Raw genomic sequence first — 22337 nt, 5'->3', positions numbered from 1 at the left:
TGTTTTAATGGTTTTTTACTTTTTGCAGTTTTGGCAGAATTAATTGAAAAGTTCGTGTCACATCTTTCTGAAAGCCAATTGGATTGTTATTTCAGCATGGGAAACTATAAAGGTCAGTTTCCTAATAATTTATTGCCATGCAGCCTCTTCTTATTTAAATTACTTTCCTTTTAAATGTATCTGCAGCATTTTGGGTGTTGTTTAAAATGTTCTTTAACAATTCAGAAATTCATTACTTAACTAGTGGGAAATACCTCACTTCAGAGCAAAAGATGATGTCCTTGAGTATAGATAATTATTAGTGATGGGCTCGCATGTTTCTGTATGTATAATGGAAAGATGGAGATGCAGAACAGGTGAGGGTATGATTCCAAGTATTTGTTAACACCTATTATAGAATGATTTGCAAAGATGGTAACATAAACATTTAAGATGATGTAAGCAATCTGGCTCACCTTTTGAAAGCTCCATAATATATAATCAACCCAAAAGTATGCAATTTATGTTGCATTAAAGGATGTGTATTAAACAACTGCTGTTGCTGGCAGAGTAATCTGCAAAATTAGAAGATCGAGAAGCATTGTTCATATCTGCCAGAAAATGCACTTTCATTATTTAGAAAAGCCCAGGACTTTTCTCTTAAGTTGTAGTTCAGTCGTTTAGGGTACTTATTCTGCCACAAACTCTGAAGAGCCAAGTCTGCTTTGGGAAGAATCTGTTATTTATACTGATACTTTAATCTCACATCCATAGGATGCAAATATAGTGTCCTTGGAGACTTCAGACTTGCCTTTGAAGTTTCAAAGCATAAAAGCCCTTTATTAATTTAGAGGATCTCTTTCTTTTATGTAGTAGCCTTTACCTTCTGAAAGCTTGCTAATGGAATACTCTTAATTTTATTTGAGAATCTCTCTCTTTGCTTAATGAAGAGTGTTGTAGAAGTGACAGTTCTTTCTGTCACTATTTTATTTTTCCTTGAAAGATCCTTAAAATTTTTTTTGTTGTCCTGCATTAGTTTGTCATTTACTTTTCAACTTCTCAGGAGGCACAATGAGCAACAAAAATATTTTCATCAACTGGTAAGACTTGCAATTTACATATTTCTGACACTTCCCAGTTCAAATGATGATTTTGATGGTCCTTTTAAAAACCCACATCTTCATGATGTATTTGGTACCTAGACTGCCCCTCTTGCTCCTCTCTGTACATCTCTCTTTTTAGGTTGCAGTTCAAAGTATCATGCATTCTTGAATGATATGGAAGGCCCAGGTGTAGTTTTCTGCCTTGGGGAATGCCTATCTCTCATTTCTTTGGAGAACAATGTAGCCTGCAGACCTAAATTTTCAGGTTATCTTAGTGTTTCATGTTAGAAAAACAGGGAAACCTGCTTGGTTTGAATAAAAGAAAAGCTGACTAGAGGAGGAACAGGCATCTAACTGCGCAACCTCCAAGTGGAGGTCTTGCCCAGCAAAGACAGCATCCTGCTGTTAATCATAACAGCGAAGTGCTTCCATCCAGTGTGGAAGGACCCTAATGAAGGGAAGCAATAGTCCATACTCTGTTCACTTAGGTGTTGAGTACCTTAGTTTCAATCTACTCTTGTCTAACTTTTGTTCAAAGCTAGGATTTAAAACGTTCAGGAAGGTGGAACCTGGCTCTTTTACTTCGTCAATGTGTGGTTTCACCATGAACCATTGATTAGGTGGAGTTGGCAACATTGGAGTTGGCAAACACTACATTATTTCTCTAAATATAATCTTATTTATCTAAAATTTAATGCCAGATTGAAGAAGAAACACCACGTTTGAAATTCCTGTGACAATTTGCATACATTACATTAAGTGGTTAGAATGGAAAATCTCAAAGAATAGGTACAGAAACAAAACAAAGATAACATAGTAAACACCTTAATTGTTGATTTTCTTGAGCTTGACAGATTTTCTTTCCATGATAAACTAACCTAGGCTGTTTGACATTCCTTTTTGTATTTTCTGAATATTTTTTTTCATTCGGTTTTATACAGGCACTATTGGACATTACTTCTGGATAAGTTTGCCTGCTCAGTTCTCAAATAAAAGTTCCAAAATGTAAAGGGTTGGCTAATGAACAATTTTTAGTTGCAAATGCTTGTGATATTCCCATGTGCCTTAATGAAGACAAGTTTGGAAATGGGAGAGTGAGAAGCCTTCTCAAGGATAGTCAGTAGTCTGGTGGTAAGAAACTGGTGTGAAATATAGGTGAAGGGCTGGTGTTGTCTTAATGCTTTCTTTCCCTGTCAGCAACACCATTGTCACAGATGCTTTTTGTGAAGAGTTTTCCAGTCCAGAAAACAGTGTTACTCAGGCAAACAGCGTATGTTTCATCAAGGGTTTATTTTTAAGTTTTATAGGAAAATAGTTATTAAAATTTCATAGCACCTTTTTCAGATAGGTGAAGCAATGAGTTTTGTCCAGGGTAACTATTTTAGACATGCTGATTGACATGAAAGTGAAACAAAAATCTGGTTCTAAAATCGAATATATGATGGTACTCCACTCTGCAACAGTGAAAGGTCTTGATTGTAAAAATCAGTTGTATAGCTAAATTTACACTTATTTCTGGCTCTTTTTTACATCATAAAACATACAGTGTGGCATTCCTATGAAGACTGGGGATGGGCTTTGAGAGCACAGAGTCTGTATTATGCTTTCCATGTTTGTACAAAAGGGACAAATAAAACACACTCAAATCTTTATCAGACCTTATTTACTTAAAATTAGGTTTCTCATTCTGTCACTGATTGAATAATGGTTGATCAGATTTGTATATATTTCCCAGGATTTTCTGCTAATGTGTATGAAGGGTTGGAATTTCTCCAAGGAGAAAAATTAATTATTGAATGCCATGTTATTTCACAGTATCTTTTCCATATCCATATGTGTAAGCACTACCTAAGCTAAATCCTAAACCTACTGTTACAGTAGAGGCATTTTCTGAATAGGTAAAGCTAATGAACTGTTAGAAGGTAAACTATATTCCAGATGCATCTTTCTGGCTGCACATCAAAGTAAGCCAAACATGTGCTTGGCTGTCGCATGTGGCCACCATTCTCTTGAATAAATTTGGGTCTGAGGAACTGAAAAACAGTTTCTAACAGTTGTTTAATTTTAATGAAGAGAAGCCACAATTTTCATGAAAGTGAATTCAGTACGATGCATAGATATTCAGTGTTTATCATGTTTCTTGAAATGAGAAATTGATTATCTTAAAAAATGTCAACTTTCTAAACCTGTAGGTAGTTGTAATTAGAATAACAGAGTCATCCATCTGCTGTGGAGGCCCTCGGGATTTCAGTCTATTATAAAATTTGCAAATATGGAAAAATCAAATTAGTTTGGTTGTTATCATTTTCAAGATACGAGAGAAGGAAAAATATCTGATAAAACACTATGCAGTTGCAGTGTTTAATTATAAACAGCAACACAAATCTTGCTTGAAGTTTACTTTCTGCTAGCAGCAGTGATACTGCTGTGATGTGGATGAGTAAAATACCATACAATATGTACGTTAGATGTTAATGAACCCTGTCTGTCCTCTTTTCCAGTATTAATACTTTCTAGTTCACTTTCATTTTTCTTTCTTCTTAAAAAAAACCCAAACATAATCATTGAAAACCAAATTATTGATGTCTGGCTGTAATAGGCAATGGGATGGCAAGAAACTGAAATTTGCTATGGTAGTAAAATAGGCATGGCTCGTTAAGGACATCAGGTTCCTAAAATAGCCACTTCTTGTTTCTGTTGGCAAATCCCAGTTCATTGCAACATAAATGCTTTATGGAAATGTCTTAGTTTTCTCAAGGTTCCAACAAGCCCATTTCTCAGAGAGTCTCACTTGCAGAGTCATCTACTATGTAAGTATCTGGACTTCTTAATCGGTCTCCGCCATGTGCTGCAGACTGCCCAACCTTGGGAATGCTATGACCTTTTAGGGTCAGATGGTTTTTTTTGGTAGCTCTGGTTGTGCAGGTGACCTTGCAGTTGAATTTTCTATTTCCACCAAACTTTGCCTCTGAAACAGCTCTGCCATGTACTGCTAGTGGAACAGAACCTCAGGGATTTCAGCTCTTGGCCATAAAACTCAAACGTCATGGTGTGTTCTTTCTCTAGATGAGGCTTAGTTCTCTGGCTCAACAAAATCTCTTAGGAACTTTCTTCCATTTAATGAGCTCTTAATATTCTCAGGGTCAGGTGGATTGGGTAATGAACTCAGAAATTTTAAAAATGCCAATGGGAAGCGATCAGTATAGAGCTGATCAGGAGGAGTAGTAAATAGAAATACATGACTACAACCCCAAATTGGGCTGAAAGGGAAGGAAAAGGAATGGTATTCTTCCATTCTTCCTGCATCATATGATGAATGCACTTCTTTAAAGGTGCTGTTAGCAAAAAGCATTTTGCCCTTTGCCAGTTTATATGTAACTAGACTGAAAATGTGGTTTGTTCTTAATGATACCAAAAGTAACTTGAGTATTTGTGATGACCAATACAGAAAGAAGTTCTAGGTATGAATATTTTGATCTTGTATTGTTATGACAAGCATACTGATGACATAACAGATACTTTCAGTAGTCAAGGTGGAATTGCACCTGAGATTTCCTAGCTCTGATGAGAAGCCAACAACATTCTCCAGCAATTATTCTTGGATCTTGTTTACATTGTCTCCATTCACAATACAAATCCAACAATAATATTACTTTTCTTTGAAGTGGGATCTTTTTATAGACCATTCTAGCAATGAACATAAGATTCAAACTGTCAGAAGTGCTCTAGATGAGTAGCCTGGTGGAGATGTGTTGCGGTTTAGCCCCAGCTGGCAACTAAGCTCCATGCAGCTGCTCGCTCACTCCCCCATGGTGGGATGGGGGAGAGAATCGGAAGAGTAAAAGTAAGGAAATTAATGGTCCGAGATAAAGACAGTTTAATAGGTAAAGCAAAAGCTGCACACACAATCAAAGCAAAACAAGGAATTCATTCATTGCTTCCCATCAGCAGGCAGGGGTTCAGCCATCTTGAGGAAAGCAAGGCTCCATCATGCATAATGGTTTCTTGGGAAGACACACGCCATGACTCTGAATGTCCCTCCACCCCTTCCTCCTTCTTCATCCCAGCTTTATATATTGAGCATGATGTCATATGGTAGGGAATATCCCTTTGGCCAGCCTGGGTCAGCTGTCCCAGCTGTGTCCCCTCCCAGCTTCCCGTGCACCCCCAGCCTCCTTGTTGGCAGGCCGGCATGAAAAGCCGGACAGTCCTTGACTGCTTAGCAACAACTCAAAACATCAGTACGTTATCAACATGTTCTCATCCCAAATCCAAAACATGGCCTCACACTAGCTTCCATGAAGAAAATTAACTCTATCCTGGCTGAAACTAGGACAAGATGACACCATCAAAAAATGGTAGCAAAGTGGCAGAAGAGAATATAATGAGAAATGTATGACTTCTGCTCCGCCCCAACTCTAAATAATGTTTTAAAATAGAAAACTTTCATAAGGACATCAGAAGAAGAGAGGATAGGTACTGACAAAACACAAAGTTCTGTACTGACTGCTTGGTCATCTAGCCACTAACAGTGTCAATGTTTAGATACCTGTTGAAGAGTAAGTAAAAAAACTCTTTTTGTTAAAAAAAACAATGTTGTGAGTTCCACAATTTTGATTTGTATCTATAAAGCCAAGGACTAGAAATCTGATATAGAACATGATGACACACTTTAAAGATTTTTGAAGCATCTGCAGAAATTATGCAGGTGGCTCTGGGCATCATGAGATTTTCAACAAGTGTTTGCAGTATTGTTACTTACATGGTTCCTTTGAATCAAAAGCATTTTTCATCCATACAAAGAAAACTAATCTTTCTTACCATCACTGAAGTTAAAATTTAACACTCATTAACATTTTGCAAAGATTATTTATATAGCCATAAAAACATTTGGCTTGGGTACCAGGGAGTGAAAAAACTACATCAATAATATGAGCAACATGTTTAGTCATTCCCTCCACTTAACACAAAAGGGAAGCCAGTAGTTTCTTTGGGGTAACAGCAGTTAAACAGGGAAATAAATTAATTTTTACCTGAAGACCATACAAGTTCTATGAAATATGCCATAAATCTGTTTCAGTTTGGCATGCTGTCATTTCAGTTACACAGAATCAGTAAGGTTGGAAAAGACCTTTAAGATCATCAAGTCCAACTATCAACCTGAATGAATATGAATGTCATGTAGCCCATTTTCTGACTTAAGCACATAAAAGCTTCTTCAGGGTAAGAGGGAAAATGAATGAAAAATCGATCTTTCAGTTGAGTTGTATAGTTGACTGAAGTCCAGTCTGGTCAGGAATAATACTACTGGACTGTGCATGCCAGTTAACTTTCTCTGAAGTGTTTGCAGCCATAGTTTAAGTTTAATAATAATATGTAATTGCCTTTACAAATCATGCCTTATGGGATGTCAGTTTTTGTGCTCCTGAATGCTACAAAATGCTTTGAGAAGTATTGCCCATTGAGATGTTTGAAATGGGCATGATCAGAGTTAGTACAAATGATCAGTCATGACCTTGAGGCAAGGAAACACTGAAATTGCTTAAAGAATTGCTCCCTATCTTCCCTTCATTGTGTTCTTCCCTTCATCGTGTTCTTCCCATTCCCCCTAATCCCTTTTGACATTTACAGTTGGTCAGTTTTGCAGGAAGACCTGGAAGATAAAAAACACAGAAGACAATCAGCCCATCTTTTCCTATTGACCCAAGATGAAAACCTTTTTTTTTTTTTGTTCTGCAATAAATAAATAAATAAATAAATAAGGAACGGGCTTGTAAGCAGAAGTTAATCCCCACCTCTCCCCAGGATCACCTGATTTGTATCAGGAATTATCCAGGATGCACAGGCTTGCTTCTCTTTAAAGATTAAGACTAGACAGAATAGAACAAAATAGAATCATTTAGGTTGGAGAGGACCTTTAAGATCATCAAGTCCAATCGTTAACCTAGCATTGCCAAGTCCACCACTAAACCATTTCCTGAAGCACCACAACTACAAGTCTTTCAAATACCTCCAGGGATTGTGACTCAACCACTTCCCTGGGCAGCCTGTTCCAATGCTTGACAACCCTTTTGGTGAAGGAATTTTTCCTCATATCCAATCTAAACCTCCCCTGGTGCAACTTGATGCTGTTTCCTCTTGTCCTACCGCTGGTTACCTGGGAGAAGAGACCAACACCCACCTTGCTACAACCTCCTACGACCTAGTTGTAGGGAGCAATAATGTGTCTCCTCAGCCTCCTTTTCTCCAGCCTAAACAACCCCAATTCCCTCAGCTTCTTATAGGACTTGTACTCTAGACCCTTCACCATCGTTGTTGCCCTTCTTTGGACATGATCCAGCACTTCACTGTCCTTCAGGTAGTGAGGGGCTCAAAACTGAACAGTATTCGACGTGTGGCCTCACCAATGCTGAGTACAGGGGGACAATCACTTCCCTAGTTCTGCTGGCCACACTATTTCTGATACAAGCCAGGATGCTGTTGGCCTTCTTGGCCACCTGAGCACACTGCTGGCTCATGTTCAGATGGATGTCAACCAGCACCCCCAGTCCTTTTCTACTAGGCACCTTTCCAGTCACTCTTCTGGAAGCCTGTAGCATTGCATGGGGTCGTTTGGCTGACCAGATCCCTCTGTAGAGCCTTCCTACCCTCGAGCAGATCAACACTCCCACCCAACTTGGTGTCCTCTGCAAGCTTACTGAGGGAGCACTCGATCCCCTCATCCAGATTGTTGATGAAGATTTAATAAGAACTGGTCCCAGTACTGAACCTTGGGGAACACTGCTTGTGACTGGCCACCAACTGGATTTAGCTCCATTCACCACCAGTCTTTGGGCCCAGCCATCCACCTCGGTTTTTACCCAGCGAAGAGTACACCTGCCTAAGCCAGGAGCAGCCAGTTTCTCCAGGAGAATGTTGTGGGAGACGGTGTCAAAGGCTTTACTAAAGTCTAGGTAGACAGCATCCACAGCCTTTCCTTCCTCCACTAGGCGGGTCACCTTGTCATAGGAGGAGATCAGGTTGGTTAAGCAAGACCTGCCTTTCATGAACCCATGCTGACTGGGCCTGATCAGCTGGTTGTCCTATACGTGCTGCATGATGGTACTCCAGATGATCTGCTCCATAACCTTTCCCAACACCAGGGGCAGACTGACAGACCTATAGTTCCCTCCATCCTCCTGGCCCTTCTTGTACATGGGCATCACATTTGCTAACCTCCAGTCAGCCTGGACCTCCCCAGTTAGCCAAGACTGCTGATAAATGATTGAAAGTGGCTTGGTGAGCACTTCTGCCAGCTCTCTCAGTACCCTTGGGCAGATCCTGTCCGGCCCCATAAACTTTTGTGTGTCTAAGTGGTGTAGCAGCTCACTAACCATTTCCCCTTGGATTATGGGGGCTTTATGCTGCTCCTTGTCCCTGCTTTCCAGCTCAGGGGGCTGGGTAGCTGGAGAACAACTTGTCTTACTATTAAAGACTGAGGCAAAGGCGTCACTAAGTACCTCAGCCTTCTCCTCATCTTTTGTCACTATGTTTTCCCCCCACATCCAATAAAGGATGGAGATTTTTTTTTCCTGAGATAAAAGTTATAATGTATTTATAGAAATTTTTTGTATAAAATAAGCAATAGCAGTCAAACACACTTTACGTAGGAATCCCAGGTTCAGGCTAACTGAACCAGGTGGGACTAGTTGCTCAATGAGCCCTCTTTCTCCTTTTTTGCCTTGCTCCCTACTTTCACCCCTCCTTCCCACTCAAGCAACAGGCGTCCTTACCTCTCTTTTTGGCCTCCTGTGGAACACTGAGTTTGATTTAGAGGTGGAAGGGTTGGAAACAAGAGGAAGATTACCAAATGATAAAAAGAAATGCTTCTTTAATTTTTAATGTGTAGTGTTCTTTTTGGTTTTTTTTTGTTTAAAGTTATCACTGGCAATTAATAGTTTGCAAACCTTGGTGTTTCAAAGGAAGCATTCTCTTTTTCGAATGAATAAGATTGTATTGAATAGTGGATTTAAAGACATTTGTTTGAGAGCAGACATACCAGTATTTCATATGATTAGCTTATCTGAAGTATGTATGGTAGGTTGCTAATGTAAAGAGCAGTTGCATGGCTTAAAAAAAAAGAAAGTATCACTTAGACTTAAAAATGGTCCATGTTTACTGCTGTGGGGTTTTTTGTGCATTTTAGAATGACAGATAAGATCAACTTTCTAGAATTTTTTGTATTTATTTGTAAATCAGCTCCTAGAGAATTCTGATATTCTTCAAGTCACTAATTTCATTTTGGCTTAATTTCTATTTTACAGTGTTTTACATTTTTAAAGAAAGAAGTGTAAAATACCAGTTCAACATAGAATTTTTGTTCTATTAGATAAATGAAAAGGAACTTTCCAAAGCATGTTGTTCATTCCATGTAACGATAGCCACAGTGCTGTATCATGTTGTTATTTAATTGGCAGTTCAGAGAGGTGTTCTGTCTTTTGAGGATAAATGGCATTCTTATTTAGAAAATTGATCAGTTAGTGCCTTTTGTTATGAAACCTATTGTGTTTCAAGACAGTTATAGCAGGTGTATTGATAAATATCTGTCAAATGAGTTTTGTAGAAAATTAAATTCTGTATATTAAATCAGAGATACCATGAGCATCATTACAATAGTAGAGTCACAACATACTCCTGCAGGCTTACTAGTCAACTTTTTATCCATGGATTGCAATATGCAGTATTTCAATATTCCCCTTATTGTTAATAACAATTTTCTAAGCTTAATGGAGCATTTAAGCTTTCTAGGCTCAGTTTTTAATCAGTGGGAAGTGGTCCTTTGCGTAATCTAAATGACTCTCTAGTTTTCTAAAGTCTAGTCTTCCCAGTCTACTAATTGGTAAACAAAATGGAAAATCAAAACTTTTGACCCAGGAAAAAAACCGACAGCTTGTGTGTTCCCATTCTGATTTGTGGATTTGCAACAACTTCACTGCCTAGTGTACAGAGCTATGATTATACCAAATACACTGGTGTACGATAGCAAGAGTTTTTGCCTTGATGAGGTACTGTGTAATACAGAATTATTATTCAACCTGAACTCTATGTTGATGTTATCTTCTTTCACAATACAGGGGAAAATATCAAAAGGAAAATTGATAAGGAGAAAATCCTTCTCGGCAACTAAGAAATTATTACAACAGAGAAGAAAAATCAATGACAATCAATGAAATTAGTTGTGTTTCTTTAATGTTAATGGGAAATAAACATTCAGTACTTGCTGCGTACTATTACAGAATGGAAACTGGGCGCAGATCGTGGGTTGTGATACAGCTGTTCCTCATTACACCCTTGCTAGACCAGGATACCAGGTCCTGCGTGTCCATCCACAGGAGGATCCACCTCAGAATGGAGGTGGGAATTCCTTGTGGCTTATTGGTTGTTATACTGTTTGCCTCTCCCCTGCCATTAAATATAGTCATGCCAGGACTGAATTAGCCATTAGTCATAGCCAACTCATTCAAATTCCCCCTGGCTTGTCTTCTGTCATGGTTTCTAGGGTATAAGTATGCCTCTTGCCTTTGCAATTGCAAACAGGAACCTGAAAATGAATTGACTGTTGGCATGGTAATTGCAGCTTGAGTAAACAGGTGACTTGGAACAGGAGCTGTAAAAAGAGGTGAACGGTTTCATTCGTCTCTCTGGGTTTTTAACTGAAATGCCCTGTGATTTTATGTGTATTCTTCCAAATATTGTGTCACTGGTATACTATGCAAAATATATTTGAACTTCTGGTCTTTGGGTAAAGAAAACCTCTCTGATGTGGGACTGCTATTTCAATCCCATCTGATTATTAAATACATTTGTTTTACTCAAAGACCAGTTGATATTTCTTATATATAAATGGAATTGTCAAAAGTACAAGGTTAATTTCTCATGACGCTAACACTTAGATCATTGTCCTCTATTAAACTTGTAATACAGACTGCGTTTTTTTTCTTACCATACTTCCTCTGCTGAATTTTATTGCTTCATTGTCAAGCGTAATTTTGCTGTATTGTTTTCTTCAAAAAAATTTCAACCTACTTATCTCATCTGAGCAGAGGACGTCTTAATTTTTTTTTTCTTTAACTTTTCTTCCTAACCAGAGGCATTTCTTCCCTTAACTGTAAATATTTCATCTTTAATACCTTAGTCCTTGTTTGCTTACTAGGAACATCAAGTGTTTACCTGAATGGGTAGCTAGGGAATCCTTAAGTTTGATTTCTCTTATCTGTCTGAGGGTATAGAAAAAACACATATCAAGTTATTGGGTGAACTACTTAATCAGATTTTTGCATTTATGACTTACTTACATTAATATATTTTAACTTCTGCTGCCATATCTATTGTTTACATTTTAACAAAGTATGTTGTTTTTTGGTTTTGGTTTATGTAACTGCTTTGTTTGTTGTTTTTTTTTTTTAATAGCACTTTGAAAGAAGTATATTAAAGGTTTAAGCTCTCAGCTTTGTAACTTCTAATATTATTGGACTGTAGTTTTTCTGAGGTAGAGTTATCTTAGATGATAAATGTACATGAGACAAACTGCCCAATTTTTCACTGCATTTAGAATTTAAAATTTTGATAAAATCTTGCAACAGAGGTTGCTTTAATAATTTATTAATTTGTCCAACTTGGATTTTTAATTTAAACAAATGCAGAAAACATATTACTGTGTGAAAGAAGAATGCATAGAAATACAGGATTTTAAAAATCCATCAGTTATAAAGTTTTCTGACATATCAAAATGGATTTTTTTGTTAGTAAGCTTGGTTTTATTGCTAGGAGAATTTTAAGACCACTGGAATGGAAAAAAAGTAGGTCAGAAACTGCAGCTTTGTCTCATTTCTTGGCCTGAAGGGATAAAGCTCTATTAAGAAATGGGTCTGAAAAAGATGCTTGTTTACATCATCTGTAAAGCTAATGATAGCCATACTAAAAGCAAAGATTTTCTTACAAAGTGATTTCAATTTAAAAAAAGTGTATGAGGAATGCAGGTTCTTCATGCATCCTTTGCAAACGCTGGTGAGCTCATTTCAAATAAGAAACAGCTCTCCAAAATTGATATTCATATATAAAAGAAGCTTTACCTTAGTATTCATTTAAAATCATATTTATCATGATACTTTATTATATTTTTTCTTTTGTTTTAGCCACGGATGCAGATGTGAAGAATGAAAGCCTTTCATCAGTGCAGCAGCTTGGTGTTGAAATGACAGTCAGGTACTGTCATATTTCCCTAGTGTATTTCTAGAATTTGTTTGATTTTCATGGAATGACTTTAATGATATTTAATCCATCAACTCAGTGCTTTATACCATTTAAATCTAAAGATTAAGAAAACTAATTCTAACTTTGAAAATTAAAAAGGTATTAGTACATAATTAAATTATCTTTACAGATTATATAGGTTATTATCCTTTATTGTTGTAAAAGCTAATTGTAACTTGTTAGTAAGATTTACCATAAAATTACATTATCCTGAGTTATGTGTCTTTTTTTCCTCACATTACTTCTCTGCATGGTTCTGTTTAGCTAAGCTTAGTTGTATGTCATTTAAACATTTTATTTGGCTTGTAATTTGCAGAGCTGTGATGAAGGAAAAGCTAATGTGTCTGTACTTCCACCGATTGTTATCTTAAGCATTAATATTTGAATTCTGATGCTAATAATTACACATACAATATGCTTATATGGTATTGTAAATAATGTATGTGAAGAAAATGAGTCATGTCTGTTAGAGTACTTGCTCTTCCGTACCACAGTTTCTAAAACTGAACTAAAAGGAATTTAGATGAGGAATTGTAACACTGAGTAGTAAATGTTTGGTGTGTGTCCTTCCTAGATAAAGCATAATAGGTTTTATTAAACCATTTATGTGTATATCTGCAATGTAGCGTTTGTGATGAACAGTGCTATAATAGCTTAAATTTCACTGGCCTATTAAATATGAGTTGTTGCTTTTTAGGAATTAAAATTTCTTTAAACAGTTTTGGTTTTTAATTTTTTGTGCTAGATATGGAAGATACCTAAATTTGCTAAAGGAACATGCTGAAAATGGGCTGTGCTTCGTGTTAATGAATTGTGAGAAATTTTTGAAACAACAGCAGAGAGATGTAGTATCCCCACTTTGTATCCTTTCTTGATGGTGTATATTATATTGCTTAAAAATGCCAGTGGAATTTGAACTCTGAATTTGGGCTTTTGATGGTGGTGTAGATGTGCAATATGTACTGAAAGAAATTTAAAAAGCGCAGCACTTTTACTTTGAAATTTTGTCAAGTTAAAATGCACACTCAATGCACTCAAGAAAATCTTCACCCTTTTGCTCCCATACTTTGTTAAAATTGTAATTCTCATTCATTTTTGTCATAAACTGTTTTGGAGTAGGATAACATCTTTCTTTATGTGATAAAGAGGCTGGAGCAATGCACCTTTGAGCATTAATGAGCATTTGTGGTGCTCCCACAGTACCGACAGTGCTAATGGTATTGCCCATGTAACGATATGTGGCTGTAATCTGATCAACAGGAATGTTTTGACTTCTGACTCTTTTAGATCTACTGTAGAAATTTTAAAAAATAAAACAGATACCGCTTTTCTATATTCTTCAGGTATTAGACTTACATATTACTATTAAAAACACTTCAGGTATATTAGTCAGAGTATGCTTAATCTTTTTTTTTTTAAGTTTTTCTTTTACTGTGGTTTTGTTCCCGTGATCTTTACATCTCCTGTTTTCTTTTTCCACCATTCTCCTTTCTTATACTATAGGCACACTTGTTTTGATGTGGGGCTTTTTGCATTTACATGTTTTTGTTTGCTTTATTTGATTTGGCTTGACTATTTATGGACTGGAAAAAAGTAGTGTGTAGGGAAAATATCTTAAACCAGTTCTCTTAGTTCAGTTTGAGAGGCAGCTGTGCCTCAAGACGCTGCCTTCTGTGCAGCTATATTCCCCTTGTCCCATCTCTAACAAATGAGCTCTTGCCTCTGTGTGCCTGGGCCTGGGGAGGAGGAGGGCTTCAGCTCCTGCAGGGCAGTGAGGAGGAGATCTCTGCCCGAGTTCCTTAACCTTCTCATGCAGGCTGCTTGCAGGAGCGCTATGCTGGCTACGACTGGTTTGCATCTTCTGTCTTCCTGATGATGTTAGGGGACAGGGAGAAGACACTGACATTTCTTCAGCGATTTTCACGTCTTCTTGTTTCAGCGTTTCTCTGGCTACCAAGACTGCATCTGTCTGTAAGAATTTAAAAGCTGTTTCTTTCTGAAAGGCAACTTTGAAAGTTTCTAAAGGAGACTATCAATTTCCTTATTTTTGTGGGAGTTTTTAAATGCATTAAGTTTTCATCAAAGCCCTCTAACTGAATATGTGACCCTGAAAAATTTTCTCAGAAAAATATAGATTTGACATTTGCTGAAGTTGTTTAAAAAAGCAGTAAAATAACGGGTGGACTGATAGTAAAGGCAATGTTATTGCATTTTAAAGCTGGCAGTAAAATAAACTTCTTTTACTTCACACAGAATTTGTGTGACAAATTCTGTTGGTTAATGACACTAACTTTGTTAGTGGCATTATATTCTGTGTGTAGGCTGCAATACTGTTGAATGACCTTTTTTCATTATTACAGTGTGCAAGTCCATCCTTTTGATTTTTTTCCAGTAAAACTATCAGTTTAAAATTTTACTAAGTATGTAAAAACTAAATGCTTGACATTTTTAAATTACTAGTGTTTTGGATCAAGTTTGTAGTATAAAAAACATCATTTATACCTTTATTAGATGTGATTCCATCTATTTAAAATAAATAGATGTTTGACTTTGTACGTGGTCACGTTGTCTTGAATGCTTTGAACATAAACAACTGTAGTCTTTACTAGAGAACTTCTGCATTCAAGCTTCTGTATTAATATTAATTGGTTATTATTGGACATATATAAATGTCACCAGAAGTGACCATACTGATCCACTGAAGGCACTGAGTCCAGCCCTGAGGTTGTTCCAGCACAATGAAATGTTGCTTATTGTGCTGTACACTGTCAGTGTTGAGAATTGAAGGGTCGTACAAACAGTAGTCAGCATTGCAGGCAGGTTGCTGCAGTGCTAATGTTTGTCTTGATAACTAAATGATTTCTCTTTAACAATATTCTTGAAAACACAAAGAGAAAATTCAATAATTAACCTATTTACATAACTACCACAATGTAAACTAAAATAAAATTTCAAAATATGAATGAGGAATTATCTAGACATTGGATTGTGATGCTGCCTACCTCAGGAAGGAGGAAAATTCCAAAGGGTGTGCCTTGACCTTCAAGCATGAAGCCAAGGATTCATTACCCAGAACCCAAGCACTGACATCCAGATCTTTCCATACTGATAAGATTTCTGTTCCTTTTGCTGCACAAAATAGAATTTCACTCATACCAGCCATGCGTACTGCAAAGAAACATGCACACTGAAATACTTCAAGTACCATGGAAGTTCCACTCTATCCACCAGTAAAAGGGGGAAAAAAATCCAACGGAAATTAGTCTTTTTTTTTTTTTCCTTCTTCTGTTCTTTTGTTTAAAATATAACAATGGTTTCTCCATCCCTACTTTGACAAATAAAGCTTACATGCAATAAAGAACTAGATTGCTAATGCAAACAAATAGTCAGAATATATTTAATACCAGTTTCTAACTTTTAATTTTCTTCAGTGTAGTTTAACTACATGTTTTTCCTGATTGCATTTTTGTTTATTCTATTTCCTGTCTCTAAAATAACTGGGGTGATTTATCCTACAAGTAAACGGGTATTTTTTTATACATTTTTCTCTACAAGGTATTTTAAAATAACACATTTTTGTGGTCTGTAATCCTTTTTGCCCAATTTTGTTGTTGATGATGATGTTGTTGTTAATCAGATGCACCTGCCTATTACAACAGTGGAATCTGGCATCCATCCAGTCTATTTTTGCAGTACTCACCACATTGAAATGTTGCTGAAAGCTGAGTTACCACTTGTCTTTTCAGCCTTCCACATGTCTGGTTTCACTCCATCCCAGGTAACTGATGAAATTGTATTGAAACATTATCAACTTTTTTGATTTAAATCCACAAAATGAAGGATGTTCAGGAACTACTGTGGTTTTTCTATGCAGCACTTGTGTGGTGGTTATGAAACTTAGGGTAGGAGATTGTTTTGAATACATAGTGACTTAGAGCATCTGAAAATAGAAATCAACTAACTTTGGTAGAGTAATGACAGTGTGCTGAAGCTGATGACCATCCATTACATGTTCATGAAGAAAACTTGATAAAAATAAAATATACTAAACCCACAGATTTATCATTAAAAATGAATAGAATATCTTATTCCCTGGAAAAAAATTCTAAATTTTCCATAGGAGGGGAAATGAGTAATTTGGGATAGGTGTATAATAGGAAGCAGTTCAGGTGATATTAGACCAAAATTAATTTTATATGTGCTATCATAAATATTACAATCAGGTAACACACTATTCTTCTATGATGAATACCAAATATTACTAAAGAAGAATATTTATCCATAATGCCAGCTTTCATTTTACCTACTTACTACAGTTCTTTAGTAAGATGGAATGCTGTGTATGGAGCATTGCTTGTAAAGATTGCAATCATGATGAAGCATAAACAGCTTCATGCAATAATGAGTTGGATTGCCAAAGCAAAGGATCTCTCACTACAGTAAGAAAGCTTATTGCTGTTCCAAGGCAAGAAAAATAGTTTTCATCTTATGTCTTCAAAATTCCTTTTTGCCACAAGATTTGCAGCTTAACGAGACTTCTTAATGGGGGCAGATGCCACTGTGGTGCAGATACTGCTTAAAAGAGTCAGCTTGGGATTTGGTCTTTGACGGAGAAGACTGGCAGATGAGGGACTTTATCTCAGCATAGGAGTGAGGTGCTTATAATAACGTTCCTATTTCGGGGTGGGAAAACACAAGAGGACAGTCACTGCTTCCTCAACTATTCCTGTGTAAGTTATACTGTATGCTTTTTTAATTGTTTGCACTCAATTAATAATAGACTAGTTATTGTTCTAAACTGCTGGCAAGGTTTTTTTGTTTGGGGATTTTTTTTTTTTTTTTCAAATGTTACTGAAATGCCACAGGTGGGTGCCACTGTATCTTCTGTGTGATTTTGCAGTTCTACTGCAGGATTAAAAACAAACAAGCCCTGAACTGTGAGAACAGCTCTGACATATTTAAGTGCTTGTGTCCATCAATAAATACCTGAAAACAGATTTAATGCCAGAGCATGGCTGCTGTGATCTAATTAGAGTCTTGATCCTTCTGCTGCGGCATATTTTAAACACTTTAAGGATTGACTAGCAGAAGATTTGTGGTCTAGAACTAAATGAAATGTGCTGTACACATCTTAATACATTGTGATTTAGAACTGGAAAAAGGAGTCACTAAGTGTGTTCAACACCGACTTCATAAAATGAAAACATGTCTTAGGGAAGGGCCTAATGTTCATTTATAAGGCGAAGAACTATGTTAATTTAAAGGAAAATCCACATTAAACACACCTTCATCACCGTTATTACCCTCTAGGCCACATTAAAAAAAAAACTTGAAAAATATCACCCTTGCTTTCATTGGACTTTGAGTTTCATGTTTCAACCTCCAGAGCTGCCAGAATGTATTCAGACAAGTGAGGTGCACGGATGCAGGGTGTTATATCTGGCATAACTCACTGGAAGTCTATTCAGAGGCTGTGATTTGTAAGATGGCGATTCTTGACACCTTTTGTGCCCCTTTTATTTTCATAAGTAGGGTGATATAGGTAAAAGGGTCTATAGTATAGAAGAGTTAAGAGATAAACTTACCAATTATGACTGTCTACAGCAATTTAATTATATATACTTTCATCTCATCTAGATTAGTCTGCAATGGATAACTCAGTGTTTCTGGAATTACCTGGACTGGAGTGAGATCTGTCACTACATCGCTATATGTATTTTCCTGGGTCCTGATTATCAAGTGTATATGTGTATTTCTGTGTTCAGACACCTACAGCAAGACATCCTGAAGCACACTGAAGCTCAAGATCTCCAGGTTTTTCTTAAAGTAAGGGTTTCTTTCAATTTTTCAATTGCTGAAGGGGAAGCAAAGCTCTCAAGACTGAAAATATGTATGTTACTTGATCTGAAGCTCTTAACGGAATTTCACTTACTGATTTTAAGTGGGTGAAATAATACTTTAATTTTAATTACTTCCAGGCAGGAAATTGTGGTATAGTATTTTCCAGAGAATACCTTTCCTGCATTTTGTCCTGCTCAGTTCCCTTTGTAAGCAAAGTAAATAGCCCCATTAAGTCATAAGGTCTTTTGATTCATTTTTATCCATGGCCCAAATCTCATTAAACTAGATGTTCTCCAGGAAGGTGGGTTTACACAGTGGTCTCCTACTGAAGCTTGAAGAGATGTGGCACAAAGCTCAGTGAGCTATTACTATGAACAGATGCCAATTACTGGACAACCAGCCTCACGATTTTGTATTCTTTGCCACTACTGGAGCATTTACAATTCATTCAGTGACTACTGCAGAAAAAGAGTTAATAGCATACTTAAATTGTACTCTTGCTTTTGATAGCTCTTAACTGATCTAAACTAAAAAAAATTATTCTGTCATTGTATTAATTCAATTTCAGCTATGTTATGGGCTTCATCTGAGTTTACTTGGGTTTAATACTAGCAAAGTCATTAGGTCAGATGCCCTTTTATTGAAATAACCAAATTCAGTTTCAAGTTTTAGCCTATTTCTCAGCACAACATTCCCAAATTCGGATTACTCTAGTGGAGCAATTCTCTTAAAAGTGGAAGTATAAAATATTCTAAGAATATAATCCAAGTTAAGAAAAAAAAAACCAAACACACCTACAACCTTTGAATATTCATTTTATATTTTTTTAATATAAAAAATGTCACATCTTGAACTTCATACTAGCAATGGCCATTTGCAATGTGAACAAGTCCTGCTGCCTATTTTCCTTCCAAGAACTGGTAGTATTTTCTGTTTTTAAGCTTATAACATGCTTTATATCTGTAATGAAAACATGATGATTTGACAGCAATACGCCTTTGTTGGTATTGTCTAGTAAGTAGTTACAGCTAACTATTAAAATTAAAAGCAAATATTTCTTCTTAAAATGTAAATATACTTTCATTTGCACATGAAAAAAGACGTTAGAGACGACTTTGCTGTCAATTCAGATGAGATTAATGCCTAGCACTTAAAAAAAGTAAAACACCCTTTCAGTCTATCCTTCTAGTGATAAAAACCAGATGACCACCTGTGAAGGAGGTCATCTTCTATTACTCTGTAATTTGCTTTTCCTATGTGCCAAGAGGAAGGTAGAAGTAACGAATTGTCCATGAACACCTTTTTCCCTTTTTCTGGTTCTTTCTGTTGGGTGAGATGGGTTACTAACCATTATGATCCCTTTGAGATATATTAAAGTTTCAGCATTAGCTGAATTTTAAATTTATTGCCTGGTCTTTTATTAATCCTATCATGGAAGAATGAAGGTGCATAGCTTTGTAATTTCCACATGTAAACCAAGAGTACTGTAAACTGCCACCTCAGTAAACCTGTCTTGACTATCTTGGTTTCATTGATTTCATTTGGACAAAATCGAGAAACTGGGGCTACAGGGTTTGTGACTTCTTGTAATAGCTCATGTAGGCCAGTATGTCAGTCTCTTCTAGGAGTAATTTAGCTACCCTTCACTTTATTTTCTGTGAGTATGGGCCACATTACTGACAACTAAGTTGCTGGCTTTAATACATGCGCACATTTAAACCCTATATTGATTAACTGCTTAAAAAAAGGAAAAAGAGTTAAATACCTACTACAGACCTCTATTCAAGTCCATTTTCTTTTCCACTGTAGTCAGCCTTCTCACAGTGCATGAAGAGCAACTTGGAAGGTAAAATCATTCCTTTGCTTTCCCTTGTGAGTAGGTGAGGAGAAACATAAAGATCATCTTGAATTTCTGTTCAGATGCCAAAGTGCAGCCTTCCAAGCCTGAGTAGATGTTCTCAGGAGAATTAGCAGAGATGCACAGTCAATACACCAGCAGATACAACATGTATTCACGAGGACCGTCTGGCTCCTGAGAGTTTTTTGCAGCGCATGCTGCCAACAGTGGTAATACTGCATAGTAGATAGATAGTAGGCACACAAGTTATGCCACTTCAAAGCAGCAACAAATTCACCCGTTTTTCCTAGACTGTTCTTCAGGATCCTGCTTTCTGCAATGCATCCTCCCTCTCCCACTAATATAGTAGCCATGAGAAGAAACATAGTTTGTTTGTTTCTTTTTCCTGAGGGCACCTTCTTCTACTCTGTGTTCTGGAATTAGTAAGAATTAATCATTTGTGGCGATGAAGAAGTGTTTATTCTGTTTTTATTTAAGCACTCCATAAAGATCTTTCTTTATCACTGATTTTAAAAATAAGTATCTACTGTTACTGTCCTGGTTTTATTGAGAATCTAGTTGGATATAAAAGCCACATTTAGCAAACTTTTAGCATGCCATGTTCTGGTATAGAAATCTTTCAAAAGAATATTTTAGTACCTGGGTTTGCCTTCTTAAAGCTTACTCTGTTTTCCTTACAAATTTCTAAATGGCATGGTCTCCAAAAATGAGATGAACAACATCCACCTGAAAAAAATATTTGGTACCAAGACTGTAATTAGAAAGAACTGTCTGGATGCAGAAATTACCAATTATTTTTTTCTAAATGAAAGGTAATAAAATGTGTGTATTTTAAACAGCCAGGCTGTTCTGCTTGTTACAAAGTGAGCTATATTTAGAAGCTTGGAATTCATTAAATTGGAGTGTGCATCTCTTTTTTTTAATAAATGTTTTCTGTGTGTATTTGTGCAGGAAGAAGCACTGCATGGATTTCGAGTGAGTGATTATTTAGACTACATGGAAAGCTTGGAGGCGATCTACAGACCTATGCTGCTGAAAGACATGAGGAACATAAGAGTACAGAATACATAGATGAAGGAAACAAGCACTTTATTTTCCAGTTGTGGTTACATCCTTTAAAAGGATGCCAATTGATTGATATATCAGTCTTGCCTAAAGTAAGTCAGGCTGTGTAAATGTACATACTATAAAATAAATAAGGAGGGTTTTCAGAATACAGTCTTTGCAGAGGACTTCATCTAAGTTTGTTGACCTAAAATACCACATTTTCCCAGACAGGCTATATGTACAGCCTCACTTTCAGTTAGCAGAAGGCAGCTTCAGAATCCACATGTGGGATGCTGAAGTGTCTTCCTTAGAACATAAGTCTTCCTTATAAAGCCTTGAACCTGTTCCCAGATCACTCCATTGTTGTCATCTCCTTGTTGCACAGGATTGCACATATTTTGCTAGGGTCTGACAAAATTATTTTTCTTGGAAAAAACCACCCTTGTTGGTGGGGCATGAAATGTCAACAAATTAAAAACAAATTCCCTGTACACAGCTGTTCTGACTTCATGGATAAGGTTGGGAAAATGGGGTATTCAAAATATATGCAATGAAAAAAGACTGATATTCCTCTTTTTTTAATAAAATAAATCATTTTATGTCCTAAAACATACACTCTCTGTTTGCATAAGTGAATGAGAAGTCCTTGAGTGGCCTGCTTTTCATATCTCTGGAAAATTATAATTTTTAAAGATTATGGTTTTAGGCAGGAAAACTAATAAGCAGCTTCATCTATGCTTGCCTTGCATCATCAGTGAAAAGCAGGAAGTAAAGTTGCTAGGTATTTTCTGACACCAGTGCAGTGTAGGTAAAATTTCAACATTGTTGAAGTTGACTGAAATTCCCCTTTGCTGTAAGGATAGATTTTAGGTAACGGTCAGTGGGCAGCTGAGGAAACATTTTAGTGGCTTTCTTTTCCGTACTAGATTATATCATTGTTAAATATTATTTAAGAAATCACTATATATTTATGCACCAATTAATAGTTGTTTTTTTAACCCAGATTTCAAAGCACTGGAGATGATGTTGAGTCAATAAATAATACTCAATAAGATGACAACATAGTCCTAAAATGAATACTACTGTTGACTTGTCAAGAGTGAATAAATGCCTTTGTATTTGATTGAAATCATGGCCAATAAAATAATAGTTATTGGCAAGCAGGAGGGCTTCCTTCAGTATTTGCAAGTAATCAAAGGATGTAGATGGCAAATGAC

At 36.5% G+C, this 22337-nt stretch overlaps 1 protein-coding gene across 1 annotated transcript in view; it reads left to right on the top strand.

The window, feature by feature from the left end:
* TBC1D32 (TBC1 domain family member 32) overlaps positions 1-21144 on the top strand; it is a gene marked incomplete at its 3' end in the record, with an annotated part of 90826 nt that extends 69682 nt beyond the window's left edge. The window contains exons 27-33 of the mRNA XM_081998050.1: positions 29-112; positions 12257-12326; positions 13120-13235; positions 14191-14345; positions 16012-16152; positions 18012-18200; positions 21025-21144. Coding sequence (XP_081854176.1) covers positions 29-112; positions 12257-12326; positions 13120-13235; positions 14191-14345; positions 16012-16152; positions 18012-18200; positions 21025-21144 — 875 coding nt within the window. The remainder of the gene's footprint in view (positions 1-28; positions 113-12256; positions 12327-13119; positions 13236-14190; positions 14346-16011; positions 16153-18011; positions 18201-21024) is intronic.
* Positions 21145-22337: the final 1193 nt, after the last annotated feature.

Source organism: Phaethon aethereus, assembly GCF_964289735.1.
Source record: "Phaethon aethereus genome assembly, chromosome: 3".
NCBI classification, from domain to species: domain Eukaryota; kingdom Metazoa; phylum Chordata; class Aves; order Phaethontiformes; family Phaethontidae; genus Phaethon; species Phaethon aethereus.
The sequence above is the reverse complement of the archived record's forward strand: the minus strand, read 5'-3'. Positions and strand labels throughout refer to the sequence as shown.